The 21,836-nt window shown below is 44.7% G+C and overlaps 1 protein-coding gene and 1 long non-coding RNA gene across 3 annotated transcripts in view; one reads left to right on the top strand and one right to left on the bottom strand.

Annotated features, from left to right (window-relative positions):
• A2ML1 (alpha-2-macroglobulin like 1) overlaps positions 1-21,836 on the top strand; it is a 52,559-nt gene that overhangs the window by 24,448 nt on the left and 6,275 nt on the right. The window contains 19 exon segments of the mRNA XM_520828.8: positions 103-297; positions 1,051-1,141; positions 1,542-1,656; positions 3,162-3,390; positions 3,588-3,714; positions 5,516-5,637; positions 6,168-6,219; positions 6,898-6,981; positions 8,552-8,728; positions 8,897-8,978; positions 9,335-9,491; positions 12,273-12,347; positions 12,527-12,689; positions 15,188-15,402; positions 19,171-19,243; positions 19,246-19,385; positions 19,558-19,685; positions 19,877-19,967; positions 20,467-20,535. Coding sequence (XP_520828.5) covers positions 103-297; positions 1,051-1,141; positions 1,542-1,656; positions 3,162-3,390; positions 3,588-3,714; positions 5,516-5,637; positions 6,168-6,219; positions 6,898-6,981; positions 8,552-8,728; positions 8,897-8,978; positions 9,335-9,491; positions 12,273-12,347; positions 12,527-12,689; positions 15,188-15,402; positions 19,171-19,243; positions 19,246-19,385; positions 19,558-19,685; positions 19,877-19,967; positions 20,467-20,535 — 2,385 coding nt within the window.
• Positions 7,672-21,836, bottom strand: part of LOC129136510 (uncharacterized) — a 58,843-nt gene continuing 44,678 nt past the window's right edge. Inside the window, exons 2-4 of one of the 2 annotated variants that reach the window (XR_008538233.2) lie at positions 11,862-12,130; positions 9,290-9,665; positions 7,672-8,718 (exon numbers count right to left, since the gene is read on the bottom strand). This is a non-coding gene — a long non-coding RNA (uncharacterized LOC129136510). The remainder of the gene's footprint in view (positions 8,719-9,289; positions 9,666-11,861; positions 12,131-21,836) is intronic. The other variant, XR_010148259.1, reaches the window with a different exon arrangement.

A 21,836-nucleotide genomic window follows, 5' to 3' on the forward strand; every position in this document is an offset into this window, starting at 1 on the left:
AAATGATACAGGAGTAGTGAACTGAGCACCAGAATCTGAGAGAAGTTTCTCAACTGATGTCACTATATCAATGCTTTATTTCCTCTCCCCCTCTTGTCCCAGGTCTATGGGATGTTTCCATTCTGGTATGGTCACTACCCCTATCAAGTGGCTGAGTATGATCAGTGTCCAGTGTCTGGCCCATGGGACTTTCCTCAGCCCCTCATTGACCCAATGCCCCAAGGGCATTCGAGCCAGCGTTCCGTTATGTGGATGCCCTGGTTCTCTGAAGGCACGGACCTTTTCAGCTTTTTCCGGGTAGGTCTTCTTAACCATTTTGTTCTTATGGGAAAGATGGTGGTGGGAAGGGGCAAAGGAAAGTTCATATCTAAGAAAGCAGAGAGACTCATATGGGCACTGATGGGAACAAAATCTTGAAAGAATTCTGACGTGTAAGGTCGCCTCTGTTGGCCCTTATGCTTGAAGAAGATGTCCATCCTAGTCTTCCTCTTTTTGTTGTCCCCAAACACTGATTTCCATGAGATCAATCAGGAGGGAAAAATTAGGGAAGGTAGACCAGAGGTCTCTTATCATTATTATAAAAAATAATTTGCACCTATTCTATGAGCAGGATTTGGGATGCTGTGTGACCCAAGTCTGACCAGGAGGTCCCTGAGGTCAGGAACTAGGTCTTGTTCATCTTTGTATTCTTTCTAATGCCTGACCCTTCATAATGCTCATTGTATTTTTGTTGAATTGAGTACGCTGATATGGTCCCTACCCTCAGCATGTTCAGAGCGTAAGTCAAGTAATAAGGACATAGTGAATAATATTTGGAAGAACCATTAAATGTATGTAATGATGAAATAAGTTTAACTGAAAGCCTTTCATGCTAGCTGGAACAGAAGCCAACCAGCCTCAGTGGCTGAGTTTCAGGTAAGAACACCCAGGTTCACCATTAATTCAAAAAGAATGTTTTGTTTCAACTCTTTGATGGTGGAATTCCTGGGCAGTAGCCCTTGTAGTTGGGGAAGGGACCACCTTAATACTTATTTCTCTGATGCCTATCAGGACGTGGGCCTGAAAATACTGTCCAATGCCAAAATCAAGAAGCCAGTAGATTGCAGTCACAGATCTCCAGAATACAGCACTGCTATGGGTGGTAAGCCACCTCTGTGGTCTGTGGATTCTCTGAGATGTTAACAGTCCTGGAACTCTGCAGATTTCCTCTTGCCTCCTGTTCTTGCACTGAGTCTCTAGCCCAAGAATGCTAATGGGTTGTGGGTCACAGATGCAGGACAGTTTCCCAAGGGTTCTGTCTCTGGGGAGAGCTTTTGAAGCCTGAAGCTTATGTATCCATTCCCTGGCCAAACCTCCTTGGCTATCACTTCCCTCGATGGCCTTTGTGACTAGTTAGTTCCTCTTTGGTCCTTCCTCCTTGCCTCTGACTGGATGTTCTCTGCTTCCCTCTAAATTTCTTTCTAGTAATCCCTCCATCCCAATTTATGTCACAACAAGAAGTCTCCTGTTTCCTAAAGTTTTCGTATTCTCAATTTCATCAGCAGGCGGTGGTCATCCAGAGGCTTTTGAGTCATCAACTCCTTTACATCAAGCAGAGGATTCTCAGGTCCGCCAGTACTTCCCAGAGACCTGGCTCTGGGATCTGTTTCCTATTGGGTAAGTGATGACTCAAAAGTACAGTAAAGGGCCAGGTGCGTGGCTCACGCCTGTAATCCCAGCACTTTGGGAGGCTGAGGAGGGAGGATCACTTGAGACCAGAAGTTCAAGACCAGCCTGGGCAACATAATGAGCTTCTGTCTCTACAAAAGAAATAAAAAAAAATAGCCAGATGGTAGTTGTGTCCTACTTGGGAGGCTGAGGTGGAAGGATCACTTGAGTCTGGGAGGTGGAGGCTGCAGTGAAGCAAGATCACATTGCTGCACTCCTGCCTGGGTGATAGAGCAAAACCCTTCTCAAAATCAACAACAACAACAAACCCAGAAAAAAAACAGTAAGATTCTGCAATGTAGAGCCTGTAGAAAACTCAGAATCAGACGCATTCCTAATGGATCTAAATCTTAAGCAAAGAAAGCTTGATGGGGTGTGGGAATTTATTTATTTTCCGGAATTCTTTTTTTCTTTTTTTTTTTTGAGACAGAGTCTTGCTCTGTCACCCAGGCTGGAGTGCAGTGGCATGATTTTGGCTCACTGTAGGCCTCAACCTCCTAGGTTCAAGCAATTCTTGTGCCTCAGCCTCCCAAGTAGCTGGGACTATAGGCACATGCCACCACACCTGGCTAAGTTTTGTATTTTTAGTAGAGGCAGGGTTTTGCTATGTTGGCCAGGCTAGTCTTGAACTCCTGGTCTCAAGTGATCCACCCGCCTTGGCCTCCCAAAGTGTTGGGATTACAGGTGTGAGCCACTGTGCCCGGCCTACCTGAATTCTTCATGCATTCATATACAACCACTCAAAACAAATCCACACAATTCCACACTCACACATTGCAGGCCCTGTGTTCTCACTGCAGAACCACACACATTTAAAGGTACATATTGACATCAATTTTTGCCCACTGCTTGCATGTCCGTTTTGACAAGCCCTGAGAACACGCATCCTCAGACTCAGAGGGCACCAGCCTCCCTGTCAGATGTGCTTGCACAGAGATGCCCACCCCGACTCCCCACCATAGTCCCCCTCCTCCGTATGAGTGCAGCCTCACTCACACTGAGACTCACCTGTTCAGTTGCCTCTTTACTTCTCCCCACACAATAACAATAACAATTTTACTTCTGCAGATGAATTTGTAGCTTTTTTTTTTTTTTGGACAGGGTCTTGCCCTGTCACCCAGGCTGGAGTGCAGTGGTGCAATCATAGCTCACTGCAGCCTCAAACTCCTGGGCTCAAGCAATCCTCCTGCCTCAGCCTCCTAAGTAGCTGCGACCACAGGCATGCACCACCACACCTGGCTAATTTTTAAATTTTTGGTAGAAATGGGGTCTTGCTATGTTTCCCAGGCTGGCCTCAAACTGCTGGGCTGAAGCTATCTGCTCACCTCAGCCTCTCAAAGAGCTGGGATTACAAGTGTGAGCCAGCACACCCCACCGAATTTGTGGCTTAATTCACAAATGTTCTCCTTGCCCCATGCTACCTCTGCCTCATGTTGGTCCTTGTGTTTTCACAGTAACTCGGGGAAGGAGGCAGTCCACGTCACAGTTCCTGACGCCATCACCGAGTGGAAGGCAATGAGTTTCTGCACTTCCCAGTCAAGAGGCTTCGGGCTTTCACCCACTGTTGGACTAACTGCTTTCAAGCCGTTCTTTGTTGACCTGACTCTCCCTTACTCAGTAGTCCGTGGGGAATCCTTTCGTCTTACTGCCACCATCTTCAATTACCTAAAGGATTGCATCAGGGTGAGAGCTGGGGATACAGGAATCAGGTGTCAGCCCTGGAATCACACCTCCCCCATAAGTTTGTCTCTAAATTGGAAGCATCCCAATTTTCCCTGGGAAAGAGAGGAGATGTCGGCGTCTCAGCCCCCAGGTTTCCCCAGGCCTCTATGCGCTACCTCCTTTGTTTGTACCCTTTGTCTCTTAAACATCCTCCGTAGGTTCAGACTGACCTGGCTAAATCGCATGAGTACCAGCTAGAATCATGGGCAGATTCTCAGACCTCCAGTTGTCTCTGTGCTGATGAAGCAAAAACCCACCACTGGAACATCACAGCTGTCAGATTGGGTAAGAGAGGGAAGTGGTAGATGGGCGAGGAAAGCCAGCAGCAGAAGACCAGTGACTGAGCACTCACTCTTTTCCTCTGCCACATCTGCTTTGCTTCCTCCTCCCTCTTTGTTTTATTTACCTCTATTTTTCTCCCTCCTAAGGCTGTTATAAGTCAATACACAAACACTCTTTGATAGGTGACCAAACAAATTTGTTCAAACCGGACTATTTTGAGTGTGAAAGGGAGAGCTTTTAATATTTATAGCTGGACAAGGAATACATGGTCATGTAACTAATCAAGGACTTACTATAAGAGTCCCTGGGCCAGGCACTATTCTAACTGCTTTACGTATATTAACTCATTAAATTGATTGATTAATTAATTTTTATTTTATTTATTTATTTTTGAGAGGAAGTCTCGCTCTGTTGCCCAGGCTGGAGTGCAGTGGTGCAATCTGGGCTTACTGCAACCTCCACCTCCTGGGTTCAAGTGATTCTCCTGCCAAGCCTCCCAAGTAGCTAGGATTACAGTCGCGTGCCACCCTACCCGGCTAATTTTTGTACTTTTAGTAGAGGTGGGGTTTTGCCATGTTGGCCAGGCTGGTCTCAAACTCCTGACCTCAGGTGACCTGCCTGCCTCGGCCTCCCAAAGTGCTGGGATTATAGGCATGAGCCGCTGCGCCTGGCCTTTTATTTTTTTTTAGAGAGACAAGATCTTACTCTGTCACCTAAGCTGGAGTACAGCGGTGTGGTCATTGCTCACTGCAGCCTCAACCTCCCAGGCTCAAGCGATCCTCTCACCTAGGCCTCCAGAGTAGCTGGGACTATAGGCTCATGCCACCACCATGCCTGGCTAATTCAGTTGGCAGAGAAGGGGTCTTGCTCTGTTGCCCAGGCTGTTCTCAAACTCCTGTGTTCAAGTGATTCTCCCGCCTCACCCTTCCAAAGTACTGGGATTACAAGAATGAGTCACCACAGCTTTAACTTGTTTAATCCTCACCCCCAACCCTATGGGATGTCAGTCACTCATAGATTAAATCCTTGCAACTCAAAGTTTGATTTTCATATGTATGAGTTATCTCATGTTGCTTGACAAATTATTGTAAAACTTAAGTGTCATAAAAGGACGAACATTATCAAACAGATTCTATGGGTCATTAATCTGGGTGCAGCTTAGCTGGGTACCTCTGGCTCAAGGTATCTCATGAGGTTGCAATCAAGCTGTCAGTCAGGACTGTGGTTTCATCTGAAGACTCGACTAGGAGAGGATTGATTTTTCAAGCTCATCCCAAAGTCTCTGATCCTCACAGGCTGCTAGACTGAAGGACACAGTTCTTGACCTCAGCTTTTGGCTAGGGGCCTCACTCAGTATCTCATCACATGAATCTCTCTGCTGGGCTGCCTCATCACACAACAGCTGTCTTCCCCAGAGCAAGCAGTTTGAGAAAAGGGGTGCACCCAAGATGGAAGCTGCAGTCTTTTTTGTAACCTAATCCCAGAAGAGTCATTACTTTCACCCTGTTCTCTTTAACAGAAGTGAGTCACTCAATCCAGCTCACACTCAATGGATGTAAATATCAGGATGCAGGGATCTCTGAGGGCCCTTAGAGGTTACCTACCACACTGGACAGCCTCTCTGGCATCACCTGGGAGCTTGTTAGAAATGCAGAATATGGGCCCCACCCCAGGTCTATGGCAGCAGAGTTTGCACTGTTGCAAGATCCCCATTAAAGTTTCAGAAATGCTGACCCAAATGGGAATGGACCTCACTGGTACCTCTGGCAATAGGGCTAATGGCTTCCCTTCTTCTTTCTCTCAGGTCACATTAACTTTACTATTAGTACAAAGATTCTGGACAGCAATGAACCATGTGGGGGCCAGAAGGGGTTTGTTCCCCAAAAGGGCCAAAGTGACACGCTCATCAAGCCAGTTCTCGTCAAAGTGAGTTTTCTCCATTGGTAGAGACAGCAACCAACCGAGGGATGCTCAGCATCTCGTCTTGCTGTGAGTTAGTCTCTCACAGCAACTGTACTCCAGTCCAACCAGGCAGCTTCAACTTTCTCCTTCCCTGGCCCCTTGAACATTTGCCTAATCCACACCCACGGCCTATGAAAGCACCTAAAACCTGGCACCTCATAGGCACTCAATGAATGTTAGTTTCCCTAATTAAAATGTCTGTCTTCATCAATAGCTGCCTTTTTCGTCCCATCATGAAGCCCATTGTCAATCTTGCCTCTTAGAAGTTGCCTAAATGTGTCTTTGGCTCTAGCACTTGCCCAGAAAGAACTTTACAGAAAGGGCCCATCCTTGGGTTGACGCAGAGTTCTTCTAAGCTTCAGCGAGAAGCTCTTGTCTGCAGTTCTGAGGGAAGCCCTGGGGGCACAGCGAGGGGCCTCCCTTCCCTTTCCTTTAGTGCCATCCCTCCTGACGTTCATCTTTGTTGTTTTTATCTGTGTCTCTCTTCATCGCAGCCTGAGGGAGTCCTGGTGGAGAAGACACACAGCTCATTGCTGTGCCCAAAAGGTGGGTGGACTCAGAGCAGGATTGGTGGTGACAATTCCCTTAGAGGGCAGGAGATTTTCTTTTCTTTTCTTTTTTTTTTTTTTGAGACGGAGTCTCGCTCCGTCGTCCAGGCTGGATTGCAGTGGCACGATTTCAGCTCATTGCAACCTCTGCCTCCCGGGTTCAAGTGATTCTACTGCCTTAGTCTCTTGAGTAGCTGGGACTACAGGTACATGCCACCATGCCTGGCTAATTTTTGTATTTTTAGTAGAGATGGGGTTTCACCATATTGGCCAGGCTGGTCTCGAACTCCTGATCTTGTGATCCTCCTGCCTTGGCCTCCCAAAGTGCTGGGATTACAGGCGTGAGCCACTGCACCTGGCAGCAGGAGATTTTCATAGGCAAAAGGAGGAATGCACAGTACCAGAAGGAATAGGAGAGTCTGAAGTGCCATTCCTCATGGGGCTGATTACTGGGAGGCAGGAGGAAGAAGAGAAAGTGTGCAGCACGATGATGACTCTCTGTGGAATTTATTTTCAGCAAGATCACTATGAATAGTACCCAGTGCTTTCTGCATCCCAGAGAAAGCACCGAGTACAGAAATTCCTGGATTATAGAAAGTTCTTCTACAATTTTGTCTTGAGAACCCCTGCCATTCCCCATCTTCTATTGTGTCACCTTTTTATCTGCCTCTCACAGGAAAGGTGGCATCTGAATCTGTCTCCCTGGAGCTCCCAGTGGATGTTGTTCCTGACTCGACCAAGGCTTATGTTACGGTTCTGGGTAAGCAGTTAGAGATTCTTGACTCAGAAAGGAAAAGGCGAATGGAGGCTGCAAAGGTGTGGAGTGGGGCGGGACATGCGGACCTATCTGGAGAGTGTGACTAATAACAAGTGATGAAGGAAAAAGAGCGTATTTTATATTGGAGGGAAATACAGTGTAGGCAACAGTACAGATGGGATTAGACTTGTACTCTAGTTAAAAATGGAAGGGAGTCAGGGTAGGAAGAAGTTAAGGTCGCTGATGCTTGATACGTATTTAGGTTTAGACAGTCTATAAATTGGGTGAAGGGAAAACAGAATATTTGCAGCAACCATTTTTAAAAATGAGGAATTTGGGTATAGTTTAGGGAAGATACAACCATATTTACAATAGGCAGCACACTTACTGTTTTGGGCAAGGGAGGAAGTGGGTTGAAAAGCATGAACTTAGAAATCATATCTAACCTGTCATTTAATAGCCATGTGACCCTGAACAAGTTAGTGAACAGTTCTGGGCCTTCTTTCCTCTTCTGTAAAACAGTGATAATAACCTACCTCTCAGACTGGTGTAAAGATTAAATGCAATAGAAAGTCCCCAGCACAATATCTAGCATGTAGTAGGAGCCCTATGAATGTTAGGCTCTTTCTTTACTCCCTCACCCTCTATTGAGATCCTTTGCAGTCACAGTGTCTCTGTTTTGTCTATTTTATTCGTATAAGTCTGACATAGCGCTTATCTTATTGTATTAGAGTTCACTGTCTATATCTGTCTTCCACACTGGTTGGGGGCTCCTGAAGAGGAAGGGCCACATCTTTTTCTTTTGTGTTCCTAGTACAGTTCCTGCAACATAGTTGACATTCAGGACACATTTATAGATTGAATTGAGCTTGTTGGCTACAATGCAGATGTTAATGAGTCACTTATGTCAGGTTCGCTGGCTTGGGAAGTATATGAAGGGGTCAGTGACAACTTGGAAAAGAGTGTCAGAACTGTGTTTTAGAGAAACTTGGTGATTTGGAGGGCGAGGAACGTACATGCAGTGGTAGAGGAACTTAGATATTGATCCTAAGTGTTCTAAGTTTTGTCACATCACTCATCAGCTCAGTGACATGTCTTCTTAAAAGCCCTGAACTCTCTTAGATAGCTTATGTGCCTCTCTGTGTCCCCTAGCATCTCGTACATATCCCGTATGATATTGTAGTACTGTATTAAAATTGTTTTTAATGAATAAAAATTGTAATGTGTTGTAATGGTTTGCTCCTCTGTGAGTTTTTTTGAGGGTAGAGACTGAGTTTGATTTACTGTGGTCTTCCCAGGACACACAGTAGGTACTTTTTTTGTTGTTGTATTTTTAGTAGAGACAGGGTTTGTCCATGTTGGTCAGGCTGGTCTCGAACTCCTGACCTCAGGTGATCCACCCTCCTTGGCCTCCCAAACTGCTGGAATTACAGGCGTGAGCCACCACGCCCGGCCCATAGTAGGTACTTATTACATGATAGCTAATACATGTTTGTTCAGTGAATGATGATAACTCTTAGAGGGTCCCTTCTTCTCTGTACCCCCACCTTCTCTCTCTCCTTTTGGATCCCAGGAGACATTATGGGCACAGCCCTGCAGAACCTGGACGGTCTGGTGCAGATGCCCAGTGGCTGTGGCGAGCAGAACATGGTCTTGTTTGCTCCCATCATCTATGTCTTGCAGTACCTGGAGAAGGCAGGGCTGCTGACGGAGGAGATAAGGTCTCGGGCAGTGGGTTTCCTGGAAATAGGTAAGTTGGTTCAGTCTTTCTTTCTTGAACACTCTCCTCCACTAGGCCCTACGACAGATTGATAAGATACAGGGAATTCCAGCCCCTCAAGTGTCCCATATCCTTGAAAAGCATGGGGGTGTTTTCTGAAGTTGTCGCTGTGATCTGAAACCACATTTGGCTTCCCAGGGTACCAGAAGGAGCTGATGTACAAACACAGCAATGGCTCATACAGTGCCTTTGGGGAGCGAGATGGAAATGGAAACACATGGTAATATCACCCAATTCCCAATGAGTTCTGTACTCCAGAGCATAATTCCTGAGCCCTCTGGAACTATTCCACTACCTCTCCCCTTAACCCCTTTCCTTCTTGCACTCAGTCTTCTACCTCTTTAATACTGTTTATTTCACCCTCATGGATGGTCAAGTCCCTTGATCTTCCTGAGCTTGTGCCTCCCTGTTCTTGTCCTCATTGGTGCCCATTAATGCCTCTCTTTTCTAGGCCTGCTATGGCATATGTTCCCTCAGCTCCCCTTCTGGAAGTATACACCCAAATAAATGAAGAAATGATTGCACCCTCACCTGGAAATTCCTCTTCATGCCATATTTTCCTCTTTACCCATGTAGGCTGACAGCGTTTGTCACAAAATGCTTTGGCCAAGCTCAGAAATTCATCTTCATTGATCCCAAGAACATCCAGGATGCTCTCAAGTGGATGGCAGGAAACCAGCTCCCCAGTGGCTGCTATGCCAATGTGGGAAATCTCCTTCACACAGCTATGAAGGTGCGGATCTGTCCAGGAGCCTGCAGCTGACCACTGTCTCGAAGGACCTCACACCTCTGACCGAGTAGAAGCAAAAGAGCACTGGCCTGGGAATCAGTTTTCTCCTGGTCTCCACTGTGGCTCTGGGTGACCGTGATCAAAATGCTTAGCTGGTCTGGGCCTCAGTTTTCATGTCTGTAGAATGAGAATACAGATGAAGCCTGGGTGCAGTGGCTCATGCCTGTAATCCCAGCACTTTGGGAGGCCGAGGCGGGCAGATCGTTTGGGCCCAGGAGTTTGAGACCACCCTGGGCAACATGGTGAAACCCCATCTCTACAAAAAAAATATGAAAAATTAATCAGGCTTGTTAGTGCATGCCTGTAGTCCCAGCTACTTGGGTGGTTGAGGTCGGAGGATCACTTGAACCCAGGAGGTCGAGCCTGCAGTGAGCCGTGATTGCACCACTGCACCCCAACCTGGGTGACCGAGTGAGACCCTGCCTCAAAAAAAAAAAGAGAATGTGGACTGGAACATGGTTCTCAAAGCATAGTTCCCAGATCAGGAGCATTGGCATCACCTGGGAACTTGTTGGAAACGCAGATTCTGACTCCCAGCCCACACCTACTGAATGAGAAACTCTGGGAGGGTGGGCCAGAAATTTGTGTTTTAACAAAACTCTCCTGATGATGCTGATACACACTGAAATTTGAGACTACTGGACTAAAAGATCTCTGGGCCTCTTACTGTGTCACCAAATCCATCTGGGAAAGCCATTTCCTGTGGTGAGGACTAGCAGGCGGCCCAACGTCTTTTGTAAGAAGTTTACTCTATTGGGCACTGTTCTAGGCACGTGGTTTATTTGATATTATTTCATGTTTACAACAAATCAATGAGCTAGGTATTGGTATGCCATTATTAATCCCATTTTACAGATGAAGTAACTAAGCCATGGAGACTAAGTAAATTGCCCAAGGTGCATGCTAATAAGTGGCAGGACTGAGATTTGAACCAGGCAGTTGCACTCCAGAGGCACTGCTCTCTTCTGTTCACTACCTTGTCTGTACCTGTCCCAAGCACAGGGCAAGGCGTAGATCCTGCAGGATAACTTGTTCAATTCAGGACACACTCAGTGCAAGAAAGACTTGTATAAACTTTTCTAGAGAAATCACTTACATTGCTATTCCAGGGCAAGGATTAAAAATCTTGAGTGTTAAAAAAAAAAATCTATTTATAGGATTCATTAGTCTTCCTCTGCAGGATCTTATTAGTCTCCCCTAAGTTTTTGTCTTCTTCTTCTCTTATACACTGTATGAAATATGCGTGGGGGCCAGGTACAGTGGCTCATGCCTGTAATCCCAGCACTCTGGGAGGCTGAGGCGGGTGGATCATGAGGTCAGGAATTAGAGACCAGTCTGAAACCCTGTCTCTACTAAGATAAAGGACTTGACTAGAACAAGATCTCAGAGGTATTCTTCCTTCTTTCCCTTTTTCTTTTCTTTTCTTTTTTTCTTGAGACAAGAGTCTTACTCTGTTGTACAGGCTGGAGTGTAGTTGCACAATCCCAGCTCACTGCAACCTCTACCTCCTCGGTTCAAGTGATCTCAGCCTCCTGAGCAGCTGGGACTACAGGCATGTGCCACCATGCCTGGCTACTTTTTGTATTTTTAGTAGAGATGGGGTTTCACCATGTTGGCCAGGCTGGTCTTGAACTCCTGGCCTCAAGTGATCCACCCGCCTTGACCTCCCAAAGTGCTGGGATTACAAGCGTGACCTATGTGTGCCCAGCCTCTTCCTACTTTCTTACGAGAGCAGGCCAGTCCATTGAGAAATCCATCCTCTGTGTAGCCAAGGTTAGTGGTTTGGCACATGAGCTCCAGAGTTAAATGTCCTGGGTTCAAATTCCAGTCCTGCTGCAGATGAGCCATGTAACCGTGAGCAAGCTATTTAATCTTTTTATTTATTTACTTATTCATTTTTTTGAGACAGGCTCTCACTCTGTCACCCAGGCTGAAGTGCAGTGGCACGATCATGGCTCACTGCAGCCTTGACCTCCCCGGGCTCAGATGATCCTCCTACTTTAGCTTCCTGAATAGCTGGGACCACGGATCCACGTGCCACCACACCTGGCTAATTTTTGCAGGTTTTGTAGAGTTGGGGTTTTACCGTGTTGCCCAGGCTGGCCTCAAACTCCTGAGCTCAAGCGATCCTCCCCACCGACTTGGCCTCAAGCTGGGATAATAGGCATAAACCACTGTGCGTGACCACAGGCTATTTAATCTTGTTAAGTGTTTGTTTTCTTATTTATAGAATGACGATAATAATTTGAGTAGATATTTTTAAAAATTTGCTTAGCTGTTTCTGGGAAAGGCGATAAGCAGGGAAGGTCTCACCTAATCTCTGCTGGAGAAGGGCTGGGTATCGTGCTGCTTGAGGGGAGCTGCATGTGAGGAGGCTCAGATGCGGTGCTGCAGCAGATTCTCTCCTTATTCCTCCCTTCTTTAAACCTCTTATCCTTCCTAACTCCTTCTGTTGGGTTTCTTAAATACCCACTCAGCTGAAGTCCACATGCTGCCTCCTGCAGGCTGTTTAAGGCTGTGCAGTTATGAAGTCCAAACTGTTCCCTCTTTGTGTGTCCTGGAGGCTTGGAGCTGCAGAAAGCCTGTGGAAAGAAGAGCTTTCTTTTCTTTTTCCTTTTTAAAAATTATTCATCTATTCAGAGGGGAGGCTGTTTTGCAATCTGCACATAATTCTTGCAGCTGCTGCCTGCTGCCCTGACTCACTGTCTCCCTGTTTGCCTCTAGGGTGGTGTTGATGATGAGGTCTCCTTGACTGCGTATGTCACAGCTGCATTGCTGGAGATGGGAAAGGACGTAGATGTAAGTTCTCCTGGCTCCTCCTCTTGATACCCTCCTTCTCATGCGTATTCCTAGAGACATTCGCCCATCTTTGTCTCTAGTCACCCTTTTAAGGTCAAGAAGGATAAGATGATTTCCTGATTACTTGCCATTTTTAAAGGAATGCCTTATGAGTTATAGTCTTCATCTTCACTTTTTAGGACCCAATGGTGAGTCAGGGTCTACGGTGTCTCAAGAATTCGGCCACCTCCACGACCAACCTCTACACACAGGCCCTGTTGGCTTACATTTTCTCCCTGGCTGGGGAAATGGACATCAGAAACATTCTCCTTAAACAGTTAGATCAACAGGCTATCATCTCAGGTATGTTGGTCCTGTTGAGAGTTCTTTGAAATTGTGAACATAAGCTGTGAGTTATCCATAATCTCCCTAGTAACCTCTGTCCCACACATGTACTCTAGGATTCATTTTAGTAACAGTTATTAAGTCATCAAATTATCGTTGGGAGGTTTGTGAGAAACACACACAAGTGCTCAAAGGGCATTTTTATACTTTTTTTTCTTTTCTTTTTGAGACAGAGTCTTGCTCTGTCGCCCAGGCTGGAGTACAGTGGCGCGATCTCGGCTCACTCCAAGTTCCGCCTCCCGGGTTCACGCCATTCTCCTGCCTCAGCCTCCCCAGTAGCTGGGACTACAGGCGCCCACCACCACGCCCGGCGAATTTTTTGTATTTTTAGTAGAGACGGGGTTTCACCGTGTTAGCCAGGATGGTCTCGATCTCCTGGCCTCATGATCCACCCGCCTCGGCCTCCCAAAGTGCTGGTATTACAGGCATGAGCCACCACGCCCGAGTTTCTCTATTCTTGCCCAAGCTGGAGTGCAATGGCGTGATCTCAGCTCACTGCAACCTCTGCCTCCCAGGATCAAGAAACTCTCCTGCCTCAGCCTCCCGAGTAGATGGGATTACAGGTGTGTGCCATCATGCACAGCTAATTTTTGTATTTTTAGTAGAGAAGGGGTTTCGCCCTGTTGACCAGGCTGGTCTCGAATTCTTGACCTCAGGTGATCCGCCTGCCTCGGCCTCCCAAAGTGCTGGGATTACAGGCGTGAGCCACCATGCTTGGCCACATTTTTATACTTTTAATGTGAAGAGAAACTACATTGAAGAAGCTAGTCGGAAAATGTATTGGCATTGTGGAATCACCCTTTTGGAGATCTTTGAAAGCGCTTTGATGTAGGACCACTTTAAATATTTTTTAAAATTTTTATTTTACTTTTTATTTTTTTGAGATGGTGTCTTGCTCTGTCACCCAGGCTGGAGTGCAGTGGTGCAGTCTTGGCTCACTGCAACCTTTGCCTCCTGGGTTCAAGTGATTCTCCTGCCTCAGCCTCCCGAGTAGCTGGGATTACAGGTGCCCGCCACCACACTGGCTAATCTTTGTATTTTTAGTAGAGAGGGGGTTTCACCATGTTGGCCAGGCTGGTCTCAGAATCCTGACCTCAAGTGATCCGCCCCTCTTGGCCTCCCAAAGTGCTGAATTACAAGCGTGAGCCATTGCACCTGGCCTGGACCACTTTAAATATATTTAGAATACTATTTGAAGTATGACAGATCTTGTAAATAAAATATTAATGCATTTCATTTATCTGGCTGTGTATTTAAAATTATTCTTCCAGGCAGAAGTGCAGTCTCAGCCTTCATTTATATGAGCGTCATGGCTGAGCTGTCCTCTCACAGGGGGTCAGGTAGTTTTTTCTCTTGTGTCTAAGCAACTCCAGTCATGAAATGTGTGTCTGAGACAATGGGTTAAATACACCTGTTCCACCGTATATTGGTTTATTGTGATGATCTCTTTTCCATTATCTTGTATTGTAAGCTCACATGTTTCCTGTTACGTTCTTCCAATTAGATTGCCCTTCTGTGGTTACTTATTATCTCTAAAATTCTGTTTAATTAGTCTTCTAACTTACAGTCTTCTCATTTGTTATTTTTTTTTTTCAAGTTATCCATTATCTGTCATCTTGGCTGTCACAGAGGTTTCTTTTGGTCTCTTTCTATTGGACTGCCTTCTAAGCATGTTTCGTATAGTTGGCCTCATTAGCATTTCTTCATGGTTTCTCAGAATTCTTTCATATACTCTGCCATTTTTATTCTACTTAAAATGTTAAAATTTTTTTTTTTTTTTTGAGACTGGGTTTCGCTCTTGTTTTGTTGCCCAGGTTGGAGTGCATTGGCGTGATCTCGGTTCACCGCAACCTCCACCTCCCGGGTTCAAATGATTCTCCTGCCTCAGCCTCCCAAGTAGCTGGGATTACAGGCACACGCCACCATGCCTGGCTAATTTTGTGTTTTTAGTAGAGTTGGGGTTTCTCCATGTTGGTCAGGCTGGTCTCGAACTCCCGACCTCAGGTGATCCACCCGCCTCGGCCTCCCAAAGTGCTGGATTACAGGTGTGAGCCACCGCACCCGGCCTAAATCTTTGATTAAATGAAATAAATGCTGAAAAATTCATAAAACTGTAAGCAAACAAAAATTGCCCCCAAACACAGAGATTCTTATAAGAAGCTTCTATTTACCTATTTCCATTAGCATCAAAACTGATAAGTTAACAAGGGTGGTTTTCATGTAATTGCTGGAGGCAGGAACATTTATCGATGCTTCTAGCTTTACACGCAGGCGCACACATGCATCCTTGCATTTACATCAAGGTCAATTAATCAGCTAAATCTAAGAAATTTTTTTTCTACTCTGTTTAATTCTCAGTTGGTACTTACTCTGCCCTAAGATGCTGCATTTACAAAGTGAATGTGGGAAAGCCAGTTCCTTCTAAGGACATCCTAGTTATGTTTCTTTTTCCATAGGAGAATCCATTCACTGGAGCCAGAAACCTACTCCATCATCGAACGCCAGCCCTTGGTCTGAGCCTGCGGCTGTAGATGTGGAACTCACAGCATATGCATTGTTGGCCCAGCTTACCAAGCCCAGCTTGACTCAAAAGGAGATAGCGAAGGCCACTAGCACAGTGGCTTGGTTGGCCAAGCAACGCAATGCATATGGGGGCTTCTCTTCTACTCAGGTAAACAGCCTGTTCTCCCACTGCCACTTATCAGGTAGAATTAGATCTTGTGTGGAGATAGAGGAAAACATATTGTCCTTGCCTTCTCGGTCCAGGGGCTTAGAGAGAGGAAAAGCCTGTGAACAATATATGGAAGTATTCATAAAATGGGTTATAGGAGCACATTAATAGTACCAGATGTATTTAATTTTCTTTTTTTGTTGTTGAATGTGAAACACTGGGGCCGGGCGTGGTGGCTCATGCCTGTCATCGCAGCACTTTGGGAGGCCGAGGCAGGCGGATCACCTGAGGTCAGGAGTTCGAGACCAGTCTCGCCAACATGATGAAACCCCGTCTCTACTAAAAATACAAAAATTAGCCAGGTGTGATGGCAGGTGCCTGTAATCCCAGCTACTTAGGAGGCTGAGACAGGAGAATCGCTTGAACCCAGGAGGCAGAGGTTGCAGTGAGCTGAGATCATGCCATTGCACTCCAGTCTGGGTGACAAGAGTGAAACTCTGTTTCCAAAAAAAAAAAAAGCAACATCATGAGGTCCATGTTTTACATGCAAGTAGGATATATATAATTATGGCTAAATGTACATATTAATAAACTAGGAAGACCATTATGGGGTCTGTAAAGATAACACCAAGATTCATGGGCACATATCCTTCTTCTGCTATTGCAGGTATTAGAAAGCTAATAAGATATAGTCTGAACTCTAAAAAGTTTACAGTCTAGAAGAAAAGCGAGGACAAAGTCTATGTATTACAAAGAGGATCTGGTTTATAATATAAGAAACATGCAAAAGGTACAACATATCGAATTTCAAAATGGGAGAGAAAGCTCATATCAGCTTGAGGGATAAGAAAAGTCTTAGCCGGGCACAGTGACTCACGCCTACAATCCCAGTACTTTGGCAGCCTGAGGTGGATGGATCACTGGAGGTCAGGAGTTCCAGATCAGCCTGGTCAACATGGTGAAACCCCATCTCTACTAAAATACAAAAATTAGCTGGATGTGGCCCCATCTCTACTAAAGATACAAAAATTAGCTGGATGTGGTGACATGTTCCTGTAGTCCCAGCTACTCGGGAGGCTGAGGCAGAAGAATTGCTTGAACCTGGAAGGCAGAGGTTGCAGTGAGCTGAGATCGCGCCACTGCACTCCAGCCTGAGTGACAAAGCAGCACTCTGTGTCAACAACAACAATAAACAAAAACAAACAAAAACAACAACAAACAAAAATTTTTTAGGCTGGACACAGTGGCTCATGCCTGTAATCCCAGTGCTTTGGGAGGCCGAGGCAGGCGGATCATCTGAGGTCGGGAGTTCGAGACCAGCCTGATCAACATGGAGAAACCCCATCTCTACTAAAAATACAAAATTAGCCAGGCGTGGTGGCAGGTGCCTGTAATCCCAGCTACCTGGGAGGCTGAGGCAGGAGAATCGCTTGAACCCGGGAGATGGAGGTTGCGGTGAGCCGAGATGGCGCCATTGCACTCCAGCCTGGGCAACAAGAGTTAAAACTCTGTCTCAACAACAACAACACAACAACAACAACAAAAATTTTAACTTTGTTTCAGAAAGATTAATCAGCCACTTGGTGTGTGAGATAATTTAGAGAGGAGAAACATTGGACTTGAAGAGATCAGGAGACTGTTTCCTTTATCTAGGTTAGGGGTAAGGGGAAATTGGGAAATTGAATGAGTGGTGTGGCAGTAGGGAAAAAACAGAGGGGTAGAATTGTATGATAAACTCAAATCATAAAAAATTATTTTAGATTATAATGAAGAGAGTAGTCATTAATCTATGTATTCTGAAAATATTAAATATCTACCATGTCCAAATCACTTTGATGAGGCTACAGAAATAACTAAGAAAATGTATTTCTTGTTCTCATGAAGATTATATTCTGATTTGTTGAAATTAGCCAATTTCACTGAAGATATAACATGTAAATCAGACCTGAAAGAATGAACATCTTTTAATAGGTTGCATGTTTGGTAAAAATGTTAAAAGCACCAAGTTTAGGCCAGGCGTGGTGGCTCACGTCTGTAATCCCAGCACTTAGGGAGGCCGAGGCAGGTGGATCACGAGGTCAGGAGATCGAGACCACAGTGAAACCCCGTCTCTACTAAAAATACAAAAAATTCGCCGGGCACAGTGGTGGGCGCCTGTAGTCCCAGCTACTCGGGAGGCTGAGGCAGGAGAATGGCGTGAACTCAGGAGGCGGAGCTTGCAGTGAGCCAAGATCGCGCCACTGCACTCCAGCCTGGGAGACAGAGCAAGACTCCATCTCAAAAAAAAAAAAAAAAAAAAAAAAAAAAGCACAAAGTTTAAATATGGTAATGACTTAATTGAAACTTAAAAAAATTATATGGTACTATGCCTCCCTGTTTCAGGGAAATTCTTGGCCAAAGATCACAAAATACTCCTTCTTGCTCGGTCCTGAATAATTATAATATATAATAATATTTTTGGAAAGCAGTGGGTGAAATGTTTACAACTCTCAGTGACAGGTATATGTCAGAATCCTTTTTCAATGAAATCCTTGGCTATCACAAGAAGTCATATATCATATATTACCCACACTGGTTTTTCAGCTGACAGTGAGGTCCCTTTCTTTGAATTGTCTCCATATGTTCAAGCAGTAAAAAACCTCCCTGGCTCCAGTCCACAAAAGGTAAACAAAAATTGTTTGTAGATGGTGAAGCTGCACAGATAGAACTTCTTCACAGCTTCACCAGGGTGGGTGACCTGTCTTCCTGTTTTGTAGGACAGTGATAATGTCGAAATAAGAATGTATTTTTCATTTGTGAGATGAAGAAATCGGGTTTTTTTTTGTAATAGATATTTTACACATGAGCGAGACATAACAATTTTGTTGAACACTTCATTCATTTTTCTTTCCCCTTGTAATTTATATGAATTATGTTTTCAGAATGAAACAGTTCAAATATCACTGTACCATGCTCACTTAGTGACAGTTTATCTGTCTTATTCCCAGAGAAATAAAAGATTGTCACATGGTATAATGGCTAAGAAGCCAGCCTGCACGGAAGGACTTTCCTAGGGTCCCTTATACTCCTTCCAACTGTGATGTAGAAGATCATTACACAGTTAAATGACTTCATAGACTGCAATTTCTAGGGCTATCAAGTTACTACTGTTTCTCCCCCAAATAAGGAAGCTGTAAAATATATACTGAACAATTATCCACTTGCTTCTAGCAATAACTCATTCTGAAGCTGTTGGTTTCTGAACATGAATTGATTAGGTTAACCAAGTAATCTGTGGATGTTCAGTAGTACCTTGTTGATGGTGATTTTCTATAAAAGCATGCTACTGGCTGGGTGTGGTGGCTCATGCCTGTCATCCCAGCATTTTGGGAGGCCAAGGCAGCCGGACCAACATGGAGAAACCCCTTCTCTACTAAAAATACAAAATTAGCCGGATGTGGTGGCACATGCCTGTAATCCCAGCTACTTGGGAGGCTTAGGGAGGAGAATCACTTGAACCCGGGAAGCGGAGGTTGCAATGAGCTGAGATCGTGCCATTGCACTCCAGCCTGGGCAACAAAAGCAAAACTCCATCTAAAAAAAAAAAAAAAAGCAAGCTACTGTGATTTCTAGGCCAGCTTCTCCAGAGGAGGTGGGTATAGTTCTCTAAATACTTAAGTCATCATCCAAGCCAACTAACAACAACCAGATGTGTGGGTTATAGAGTTGTTCAAGGTTAATTCCAATGGCTCACAAAATGGTAAGTATACGTTTGGTTGTTTCCCTCAGGATACTGTAGTTGCTCTCCAAGCTCTTGCCAAATATGCCACTACCGCCTACATGCCATCTGAGGAGATCAACCTGGTGTAAAATCCACTGAGAATTTCCAGCGCACATTCAACATACAGTCCGTCAACAGATTGGTATTTCAGCAGGATACCCTGCCCAATGTCCCTGGAATGTACACGTTGGAGGCCTCAGGCCAGGGCTGTGTCTATGTGCAGGTAAGTAGAGATCCATGAGAATGAGTGGACATTGGGAAGGAGAGTCGGAGAGCATCTTCCCCTTAGGCCTTCTCTCTCTCTTTCTTTCTCACTTGTAAGAAAAGCAGTTTGAACTGTACAATCTTTAAAGTTCTTTCCAACTCTGATTTGGCTACCTATTTCTTCCTACCAGACGGTGTTGAGATACAATATTCTCCCTCCCACAAATATGAAGACCTTTAGTCTTAGTGTGGAAATAGGAAAAGCTAGATGTGAGCAACCGACTTCACCTCGATCCTTGACTCTCACTATTCACACCAGGTGATTAAAGCTGGGGTGCTGGTGGCCGGCAGAGCACCTGGTCATAGGAGCTGAGCTGGGACACTTGCGCACGCGTGTGTGTGTATGTGTGTGTGTGTGTACGTGTGTGTGTGTGTGTGTGTGTGTGTGTTGGGGATGCAGAGTGCACTGAAGTAATAGGCTCACATGTGTTTTCTTCTTCCTGCTCTCAGTTATGTGGGGAGCCGTAGCTCTTCCAATATGGCTATTGTGGAAGTGAAGATGCTATCTGGGTTCAGTCCCATGGAGGGCACCAATCAGTTAGTAAGTTACTTCTGTTTTCTTCATTTATCTAGCTGTGAGGGGACCTAACATTATAATTTAAAAAACTGGTAAAATGGGCATCATGGCGTGTATACACACACACACACAAGGCATGTATATACATACATATATATGTATGTATATGTATGTACACTTGTAAGAAAAGTAGTTTTCATATATATATATATGGCATCCATATACACAGTATGTGATTATATATATGTGTGTGTATACATATGTAGGTATATATACATGTATATATGTGCATATATGTGTGCATATATGTATATATTCATACACACAAACTCATGATTGGATTATTTAAATGGGCTGCAAGGTTGTAGCAGATATATGACATGCAACTTGTAATAGTCTTGGTTCCCTTTTCCTACCTTTTCCACAGTATATATTTTTTCCTTGATCATGGCAGAGCTTTGGAAGACTACCCCAGGGAAGGCTCTGGCTCTTAGTATCTTTTTTTTCTCCCTCTCTTATTCAGCTTCTCCAGCAACCCCTGGTGAAGAAGGTTGAATTTGGAACTGACACACTTAACATTTACTTGGATGAGGTAGGTATTCAGGAACCAGATCAAAGAGCTGGATTGCTTACGGATCTTCATGACTTCCCTTCTAATCTGTATATACGGGTGTCACACACATGGGGATGAGGGGCCTGGGAGTGAGTCCACACCATGCCATGAGTTCTGCCTCCATGCTGGTATACCGTAAAACACCCCATTGTGCCTCTAGAGGAGCCCTGTCCAACAGACCTATAATGTGAGCCGTTTACGACATTTGAAGATTTCTGGTAGACACATTTAAAAAGTATAGAAACAGATGAAATTAAGTTTAACGGTATATTTTATGCAAGCTTATACACCCCAAATATTTCCATTTTACCATACAATTAATATACAGACGTATTAATGAGATATCTACATTCTTTTTTTTTTTTTTCTGTACCACATCTTTGAAATCCAGTATGTACTTTACACTGTCAGTGCATCTCAATTCTGACTGACCTCATTTCAAGTGCTCAATAGCCACAAGTGACATTGCAACTCTAGAGTATGTTATAGTGGTTAATAGCAGAAGCTCTGAAGCCAGACTGCCTGGGCTGTGATCTTGGTTCTAGCATTGACTGAGTAACTGGACAAGCTGTTGAAAGTTAGCTGTAAAATGTGTGTGGGTAGGGGTCAAAATAGTTCTTTTAGAGTTATAGAAAAAACTAAATTATTTAAGACATGTAAAAATATTTAGAACTGTACCTGGTATAGAGTAAGCCCTCATCACTCTATAGCTATTCCTATCATTTTAACATAATGTTAATATTACTTAATATTAATCAGACATTGTATGTAACCTTTCATTTTAACAAAACAAGACGTTCTCAAGGACTAACAATGTTCTAAAGATTGTTAGAATGTTCCTTTTCATGATATTCCATTCCACACAAGGAACAAAGTTATCCTTATTGTATATAACCAAAAGACAAGAATATCCCAAATCAAAACATACTGTTGTTAGTAACATCCATTTCCAACCCCCTTCCCACCCACCAACCCAATTATCTAACTGTGTTTCCTGTCTTCCAGGGAGCCAGGGTTTTTTATGTTGTGTGAGCTGTGTATAGTTTCTTTTTTTCTTTTTTTTTTTGAGACGGAGTCTCGCTCTGTCACCCAGGCTGGAGTGCAGTGGCACAATCTCAGCTCACTGTAAGCTCTGCCTCCCGGGTTCACGCCATTCTCCTGCCTCAGCCTCCCAAGTAGCTGGGACCACATGCGCCCACCACCATGCCCGGCTAATTTTTTGTATTTTTAATAGAGACAGGGTTTCACCGTGTTAGCCAGGATGGTCTCGATCTCCTGAC

Source organism: Pan troglodytes, chromosome 10 (genome assembly GCF_028858775.2).
Source record: "Pan troglodytes isolate AG18354 chromosome 10, NHGRI_mPanTro3-v2.0_pri, whole genome shotgun sequence".
In the NCBI taxonomy this organism is placed as follows: Eukaryota; Metazoa; Chordata; class Mammalia; order Primates; family Hominidae; genus Pan; species Pan troglodytes.